We start from the raw sequence: 9,821 nt of genomic DNA, 5'->3' as shown, positions 1-9,821 counted from the left end.
CGACCGGTATGATTACACGCCCCGGGACCGGGGACTCCAACCGTGGTCGACTATGTGGGAGTCCAGCGACATAGCCATTATGCTAACTGCTGGTCCCAGAAGAAAAATCTTAACTAAATTACTAAGTATGGCTCTTTGCCAAGATATACTTTCCATAGATAACTTTCAGTGATGTTATAGCTTATTTATTTCTTGTACTTTTTCTTTCTTTTTTTTTTTTTAATATTCCATACAACTTTCTCTATTATGATTAAGTAAAAAAGTTGATTTCAAAAAAAATTAAACAGGGTCCAGTGCTTCTATTTAAAATCGAGGGGCTGGCAGGCATGTGTGGTGGTTAAGGCAACTGGACTCCCACATGACTGACCACTGTTTGAGTCCTGGACCTAGGGCTTGCTTTCTCACTTTCCTTCTCTCTTATTGTCTCTTTCTGGTCAACTTCAAATAAATAAATAAATGAAATAATGACAATGACTAAATTAAAATAAAATTTTAAAAATTGATAAAGTTTATTATTTTTAGGGGTGGGGGAGGGAGTTTGCTTTAGAATACATGCGCTCACTAGAAAGAGAGACAGAAAGCAAGAAATCACCCCCTACCCCCGGAGGATGGCCACGCAGCAATCCCTTCGCCTCCATTCTTCTCCTGGGATCTTGGGCACGCATGCAAACGTGCCCAGCATGATTTTAAGCCACTGGGTCCGGGACTTGAACCGCAGTCAACTACATGGGAGTCCAGTGACATAGCCATTATGCCAACTGCTGGTCCCTAAACTCTATTTTTTAAAATTAGCACTTTTTAAGCACTCATGGTATGCCAAATTCTATATACATATACACACACACTCTTACATTTTCATGTTGGGAACACACTTTTTAGCATAGGTTATAATATCTCTTGTTTAACAGATGAAGAGAAAAGTCACATTTAGTAGCATTATGGAGCCAGGATTTGAACATGGTCAGCCTATTTTGGAATTCATTTTCTTAAGAATTATTTTATTTAACTTTATCCATGTATTTATTTAATTTGACCAGAGAGGGATAGACTGAGAGAGAGGGAGAGAGAAAGTGAGAGAGCAAGCCATCAGGTGTGGGACTTGAACTGCAGGATTGGGAGTCCAGCATCCTTTACCACCACACCACCTGCTGGCCCAAAACTCATGTTCTTGATTATTGGGTTAAGCTCTTTCTATAAGTACAACAGATACAGTATGTTTAGATTTGGGATGAATAAAGGAAATACAAGATTGAGAGATGGTATTGCAGTTACCTAAGGAAGCCAATATTAAATATTAGGTTCTGTATACTATAATAAAGATTGTTACTACTCTGGTGACTATTCATACTGGACTTTTACTTGGGTAATTATTACTGTAGCTATTATTATAGTTATTATTAACAACAGCTAAAATTTTTAGAGCAATTATGTGCCAGTCATTTTGCTAAATGCTTTACATGGATTATCTATCTCTCTTCTAATCCCCTAATGACCCTATGAGGTAAGTACTAATTTCCCCATTTTACAGATGAAGAAATTAGAGTAGTAAGTGGTAAAGATTGAAATTCAGCCAGTTTTATTCCAGCGTCTGTGTTTTTAACATTTATGGCATATTGCCTCTGAATATAACATATTTAGATGAAATCCACTGAGCAGTGTGGAAAAAGACAAATCAGGTCTGAGGGAAGATGATTACATAACCATTTATTTTTCCACTGAAGTGAAATTCCATTCTTTTTGTTTTCAGTGAGAAAAGAAAGTTGCTTAATGTACATATACATGTATATGTATATTTATATATACACACATGTGTATATAATATGTATGTATGTTCTTTTAGTTGGTTAAACTCATACATAATAAAATATGTGATCATGGAAAATGGATATGGTAATTTATTTTATTTTCTTTCCTTAATAGTCACTAATACCGTTAGATTGAATAACCAGTTTTTTAAAATAATTAGAATATGAAAAATAATAAATATCATGAAAATAAGTGAATATAATTTAGATTCACTTTAGGATTCTGCACTACCTCATGCATGCTTATGAAACTTGATTTTCATTATGCCAGTCATGTAAGGAAATGCTCATCTGTAATTATTTCTGTTTGGGCAAATTCTTAGTTATGAAGTTGGTAGATATTCTTAGTTATTTTATTGTATAATATTTTGGGAGGTTGAGAAGATAATTTTGGAGATTAATTTATAGGAAAAATATTGCAAAGAAACGATAGTCTACTCTTAGAAAAATCAGATTATTTTAATATTTATGATACCGAAATAGAATTTACATAGTAGTCTTCTGTCAGTCCACTTAAAGATTGTGAAGTTCCAAATTTCTTTAAATTTGTTTAATTATATTTGAGAGTTAAGAGATTTCTTATTGCATTCCTATTTCCATTTGGAAAATATAGGAATGTTTGAATTGATTTATATACATTGGATTGGAAGGAAGTTAAGTGATATTTGAAAAATGTTAATGGTTTCAATTTGAGCTGAAGTGCAAAAGTTATCCAAAAACGATTTTTCTTATTCTTGGCTACCGTTTCTTTTTAAGGTATGTAAAATTTCACTGATAGTTTTGCTCCTGTTTTTATAGCTGCATGTAGTCTTTATTTTTTCTTCTTTCTAGTATTTTAAGTTGGTTTAAAAAGAGCACCAAAAAACCAACATGGTTGTACACTTACACAGTAGTATTTAAATATATATGAATAGTATAAACTCAGTAAATCTATTGTATTCTAAAACTCGCTACTTAAAATACCTTTTAAATTGTAGCTCCATATAGTTCTAATCTTGTTTTGTTATTCTTAGTCTGCAGTGCATAATCTTTCTACTGAAACGTATATCATAGTTTGACAATCATTGTTTACACGTAATTTTCTCTCTTTTTATTACAATGCTTCCCCAGCAAGGACAAGTTTGGAAGGTTTGCAAAAAGCTTTTCACCTTCCCTCTGCCCGCTTGCCCGCTTTCAGATCAGTTTCATGTTTCATAACTTCTCTTTCTGCAATCCACAACATAGCCATAGTAAACAATGGGAAAACATTAAATTGCAATACTATATTTCTTCACACATGACAGATAAAACTTTTCAAAGGACACATCCTTTAAAAAATACAATAAAAAAGTTTTAGGAGTGTTACAATTTTAGTAATTCCCCCCCCAAAAAATCACTCCAGTGCAAGCAATTAATTAAATGTCACATAATGAAATAATGAGCAGTATTCAAGATACTTTGTATTGCTAATCGTTCAGTTAAAAAGTACTTTCTAACAGTAATGCCTTACATTTGTATAGTGCTTTACAATTTACTGTAGAGGATGTTATACTGCTGTTGTGGTCAAAATGTAAACATTTCCATTTGTTCTCTGCTTATGAGATGTGGAACAGATATAGGTTTCATTGTTTGAAGTGCTACTTGTATGATGGAAAGGTGTTGTAACTCAGATCTTCAGAGGAACAGGCAACACACCTTAGCACTATAAAGACAGTTTTAGTAGCTTCCAGTTCTTTTGAAGTAGGGCTCTTGTGTTAAAATGTTTAAAGTGAATGAGGAAAACATTTTGGAAAAGACATTTGAACATAAGCTTTTATTATAACACATAGAAAGAAACATGTCCAATACCCTACTGAATATTTAATTTTGTAATATTTTGCTAGCTTCAGATGAATACAATCCTACCTCAAACCAAGAATTTTTTTTTCTTTTTCTTTTTTTTTTTTTAGGTTTGAGCTTTTTCCTTCACTGCTGTTCTGCGCTAACTGCTTTTAAACTTTTCCATGCATTTTTTTCAGTAGAGGAACATCTCTGTACTGTCTCCCATTGCATATTTCAGCTGTGACAATCCCTGCACTTTGCCTATTCATTTTATCACCTGCTCACCAAAAACAATAAATACCTCTCTAATTTCTGATTGCAGATTGTTATTCTCGATTTTGGAAGGATGCATTTCACTTTTTTTATTACTGTTGTTTTTATAGGCATGTGGAGACCCAAAGGCAAAACCATCCTACCTTATTGACAAAAACCTGGAATCTGCTGTGAAGTTCATAGTCCGAAAGTTTCCTGCTGTAGAAACCCGCAACAACAATGTAAGTCATCTACATTTTTCTACGACTTTATTTCAGCCATCTTTTAGGGACGTACTGTCAGTATAGTACTTGGCAGTACCTCTTATATATGTAATTCTTTATATTTTTAAATGTGTTTATTTGTGTACAATACACATTGGTTAAGGGCTGTTAGAGACAGTAATCTTTGGGGGAAAATAGCTCTTAGCTAAATTGTTATTTTATTGGAGGAAATTAATTTTCTTTTTTCTTTTTTTGGAGAGGTTTTTGTTATAGGGCACATGCGCTCTCCAGAGAGACAGAGCGAGACAGAAAGCGAAAAATCACGCCCCCCCCCCCCCAGGGGGATGGCCACACCACAATCCCTTCTCCTACATTCTCCTCTCGGGATCTTGGGCATGCATGCACACGCGCCCGGCGTGAGTTTAAGCTGCCAGGTCCGGGACTTGAACCGTGGTCAACTACATGGGAGTCCAGCAACATAGCCATTACTCCAACTGCTGGTCCCTGGAGGAAATTAATTTCCTATATACCTCTAGTCTTTGAAGTTAAAGGAGGAGTAAGCTAATAGATATGTATATATTCCAAATATTTGTGTGAATACTCAAGGTGTCATAAACCCAGTTCCTTTAGAAGTTAGTAAGTGTCTTCACAGAGCTTTATTTTTAGTAATGAGCTGAACTTAGTTTTAAAATGTATTTATTTCTTTAGAATTTTCATAACAAAAGCATTTTGGAAAATTAATAATTTTTTTTTTGAGAGGTTTTTGCTATAGGGCGCGTGCGCTCGCCAGACAGACAGAGAGAGAGAGAGAGAGAGACAGAAAGTGAGAAATCACCCCCCAGGGGGGATGGTCACACCGCAATCCCTTCTCCTCCATTCTCCTCTTGGGATCTTGGGCACGCACACACATGCGCCTGGCGTGAATTCTAAGTCACCGGGTCCGGGATGCGAACCACGGTCGACTATGTGGGAATCCAGCGACATAGCCATTACGCTAACTGCTGGTTCCCAATTAATAATCTTAACAAGGTGATGGTGTTAGGATCTTTTTGATCCCCGTTTTTACTTGTGGGCAGATTTTTTCTTAGTACAGTAGAATATAGTCCTACTCAGAGGCTTTCTGATATATTTAAATATCTTGTGGTGGTTTTTCTAATAACATAAATAACTAATTTTTAGAAAATTAGAGTAATTTTTTGCCTTTCTGGCCTTACCATATAAATTTTGTTGACTTAGAATCTTCTTGTCTTCTGTTTTTACTTTTAGTTTTTTCTTTGATATTCTCATGTTATAGTCCATGCTATTTCTTTTGCTTTATTTGCATATTTAGTCTAGAAATTTCCTCTCACATTTGCAGTTCCTTCTTCTGAGAAGCTCTTTAAAAGATATATTGTCATCTTTTTGTTTTTCTCAGATCACACTTATTCATTAAAGTTCATATATAGCTTTTTGGTACCACTTAAAAACATTTTAATGTAGAAGGAAAATACTAATTAGAATTGATAACAATAAGTCAGGTAAAGCACCTTTTAAAGCATTTTTTTTTTAAAGTTTGTGCTTTAGAAGTACAGGTTAGTATTTGGTTTCCTAGAATATTGTATTTCATAATTGTTATGTTAAAGCATCATAATTAGTTTCTGCTTACAAAATGGGTGACTAAAATTATGCACTTCTTAAGAACATTATTATTAGAGTGTTGGCAGGTGGCGTGGTGGTTAAGAGTGCTGGATTCCCATGTGGCCAACAGTGGTTTGCGTCCTGGACCCTGGTGGCTTGCTTTCTCATTTTCTCTTTCTCTCTTACTTTGTCTCTCTCTGGTCAAATTAAAATACATAAATAAAGTTAAATAATTCTTTTTTTAAAAAAGAACATTATTGTTTGTATAAAGAACTTTATTTAGTATTGATGTTAACTTACTGAGAGTTTATACACTCACTCTAAATGAGGTTTTATTATGAAAATTGATCTTATATTTAATTTTGTTTATACTTTCTCATAGCTCATAAAAGCCCTATGACATGAGCTCTTCAGAGAAATTTTAAATTTATATATGTATGTTTGTGTCTAAGTTTACATGTGACATAAGCATAGTACCTCGATATTAGATCTTTTCTTAGAAAGTTAGCAAGATCTGGGTCAGTCGGTGGCATAGTGGCTAAAGTGGTTGGATCCCTTATGGCCGATTCCATGGTTAGAGTATTAGACCTTGTGACTTGAGAAACATGTCAGGTGTGTGTGCATGTGTGCCCAAAGTCTCAAGAGGAGAATGGAGGAAAACGGATTGGGCATGCTTTCTCCCTTTCTCACTTTCTCTGCTTTTGTGGTGAGTGCATACACTCTGTAACAAATTAATAAAGGAAAATAAAAGGAAATTAGCAAGATGTGATTAAACATATATTCACTGTTTTATAGCAGTGAGGTTTGTTTCTTTGTTTGAGGGGCAGTTAAGATTCTTTGCTGTTCTGGGACCAGCAGATGCCATAACGGTTATGTTGCTGGACTCCCACATAGTCTACTGTGGTTCGAGTGCGGACACGGCTGCTTAAAACTCATGCCAAGCACATATGCATGCATGCCCAAAATCCCAAGAGGAGAATGGAAAAGAAGGCCATCCCCCAGGAAGTGATTTCTTGCTTTCTATCTCTCTGGCAAGCTCACGCACCCCATAGCAAAAAATTTCTAAAAAACAAAAAGAATCTTTGTTGTTGTTCTTCATATATTGGGCAGACTGCCTATAACAATGCTGTTGTTTTATGGTTTTTTTGAGAGTTTTTTTTTTTTTTTTTTTTAACTATAGGGCACGTGCGCTCGCCAGACAGAGAGAGACATAGAGACAGAAAGCTAGAAATCACCCCCCAGGGGGGATGGCCACGCCGCAATCCCTTCTCCTCCATTCTCCTCCCGGGATCCTGGGCACGCACGCACACGCGCCTGGCGTGAGTTTTAAGCCACCGGGTCCGGGACGCGAACCGCGGTCGACTACGTGGGAGTCCAGCGACATAGCCATTACGCTAACTGCTGGTTCCCTTGTTTTATGTTTTTAATAGTTTTACTTTTCTTCTCAACTTTTGAAGCACATAGTTGATATATTTTTTTAAACATTACTGATTTATTTTTTAATTGTATTCGTTCATTTATTTTAATTTGACCAGAGAGACACAGAGAAACAGAGAGAGAGAGAAAGTGAGAAAGCAAGCCACCAGGTCCGGGACTTGAACCGTGGTCAGCCATGTGGGAGTGCCAGTGCCTTAACCACCATGCCACCTGCTGGTCCCCAATAGTTGATATTTTTTTAAAGAGAATTATTTTATTTAACTTTTATTTTCTTTATTTTAATTTAACCAGAGAGGGACAGAGCGAGAGAGAGAATGAGAAAGCAAGCTGCCAGGTCCAGAACTCGAACTGAGGTCGGCCATGTGGCAGTCCAGCACCCTTAATCATCACCATCTGCTGGCCCCCATAATTGATATTTTTAGTAACAACTTTATAGAGAGATAACTCATGTATTATACCAGTTACCCATTAATATGTACAACTTTTTAAAAAATATGTTCAGAGTTTATGCACCCAGTACCAGTTTTATTGTTTTGAAACATTTTAGTCATCTTTAATCTCTCTTTTTTTTAAATCATACCAGAAAGAAATTCCACTCCCATTAGCAGTGACTCTGGATAATTTCACACCAACATCCCAGCTCTAGGCAAACATTTACTTTCTCTTCATCTCTAAGCCTATTCTGGAGTTTCATGTCAATGGAGTTATGTTACATGTGTCTTCAGTGACTGGCTTCTGCCATTTACCATAATGTTTTCAAGGTTTATCCAAGTTGTGGCATGTAGTAATACTTCATGTCTTTTCATTGTCAAATAGTATTTCATTGTGTGGACATACCACATTTTATTTATCCACTGATGAATTGGTAGGTCTTTGAATTGTTTCTGCCTTTTTTGGTTATTATGAATAACAGTGTTATGAATATTTGTGTAAAAGTTTCTGTGTGTATATACTTTTTTATTTTTCTTACTTAGTAGAATTGCTAGATTATGTAATTTTGTGTTTAACCTTTATAAAATTATATAGTGTTGTTGAATTTTTATGATTACTCTCAGAATTTATTCTTACTGTTTTGTCTGCAAAACTTTACTTTTGTCATGGCCTGTACAACTATTCTGTGTGATGCCATTCTGTTGTTTTTCTATCGGCTGAAGAACTATGCACTGGGTATTTGTAAAATTTTGTTATATTAGTTTTAATCAGATTTTATTTTTAAATGTTTAACTCCAAAGGATTAGTTAAGGGAAGGTATTTTTTTTATTTGTTTTTTTGAACAAGGTCTTTATTTTCTTTTTCTTTTTAAATTTTGCCAGAGGACTTGTGAGCTTGAGAGAGAGAGGGAGGAAGGGAGAGAAAGTGAGAAATCATTCCCCCGAAGGGGGAGTAGATGACCATGCCCCACTCCCTTCTCTTCTATTCTCCTCTTGGGATTTTGAGTACACACGTGCACACATCTGGTGTGTTTTTCAAACAGCAGAGGCAGAGACTCCACTGAGTCAGTTCTGTGGGATCCAATACTTTAACTACAGTGTTACCTGCTAGCCCAATTAATGAAAGTTTAAAGTCTAGTAATGACAGTAGCTTCTGGGATCAATAGGGGGTGCACATTTCTGGCTACTAAGTACCCTAAATGTTGTGTTTGTGCCTAAATTTATATGTGAGATAAGCGTAGTTCATGCATATTAGACCTTTTGTAGAAAATTAGCAAGATCTGGGCCAGTTAGTAGTGTGGTGGTGGTGAAGGCATCTGGATCATCCACATGGCTGACTGTGAAATGATAGTCCTGATGGAGCACTTTGATTCCTGACAGAGCATTTTTCTTCCTTATGGAGCACTTGCATGTGCATGAGAAAGAAAGAGGGATGAGCATGCTCCACAGGATCTGCTCTTCCAGTCCTCTAGCTCATTGGATCTTGGCACTCGTGGGTGTGCCTAGAATATATTTGATTGGCTGGGCCAGGGATTCAAACCGCATTTGCCATATGGAGTTCGTTTTCTCCTGAGCAGTGCATTAGGACATACCATGGAGGCACCCTCACCTCCCCCTTTTTCTTCACCTTATTCCTGGTTTTTAAGTCATTAAAAGATACCACAGAACATGCTTCTCTTTGCTCAGGGATCAAGGTTAGCACTACTTCTACTTTGCCTTTTTTAATTGTCAGAAGATGCATGTGCTCTCCAGAGAGAGAGAAAGGAGACAGAAGGAGTGAGAGAGAGAGCAAGAGCAGGAGTAAGCACCCTCCTTACAGAGCATGATCATGCTGCAGTTCCTCCCCGTTTCTCCATCCTGTTGAGATTTTGGGCATATAAACATAAGTGCCTGGTGTGTTTTTCAAGTTGCCAGGGCCAGGATTTGAACCATAGTCGGCCATATGGAACCTAGCTTCCTTAACCATTAAGCTATGGGACCAACTTGGCAGTATTTCTATTTGGATTCATGTTGTACAAGTAGTACTTGTCACCATTTTCAGAAAAGGAACTCAGAGATTATTTCTGGTAAAAATTCCAGAAACTTTTTTTCATGATTCTAAAATAAGTTCTTATATAAAGGCTAGTTTTATTTTGCAGCCAAAAATTTGTTGATTTTTGTTTCTTTAGTAACTTTCTTCATTCTTATACTTAGTGATCCCATTAGAAGCTGTGAGCATAGCTATCCAGTGTATAACAGAAGACACTGCTGACAGA

General features: G+C 36.2%; 1 protein-coding gene across 1 annotated transcript in view; it reads left to right on the top strand.

Moving 5' to 3' along the window:
- Positions 1–3,988: 3,988 nt before the first annotated feature.
- Positions 3,989–9,821, top strand: part of NCKAP1 (NCK associated protein 1) — a gene marked incomplete at its 5' end in the record, with an annotated part of 112,364 nt that continues 106,531 nt past the window's right edge. The window contains 1 exon segment of the mRNA XM_014586051.1: positions 3,989–4,099. Coding sequence (XP_014441537.1) covers positions 3,989–4,099 — 111 coding nt within the window.

This window comes from Tupaia chinensis, unplaced genomic scaffold (genome assembly GCF_000334495.1).
Source record: "Tupaia chinensis unplaced genomic scaffold, TupChi_1.0 Scaffold000111_1, whole genome shotgun sequence".
Lineage (NCBI taxonomy): Eukaryota > Metazoa > Chordata > Mammalia > Scandentia > Tupaiidae > Tupaia > Tupaia belangeri.
The sequence above is the reverse complement of the archived record's forward strand: the minus strand, read 5'-3'. Positions and strand labels throughout refer to the sequence as shown.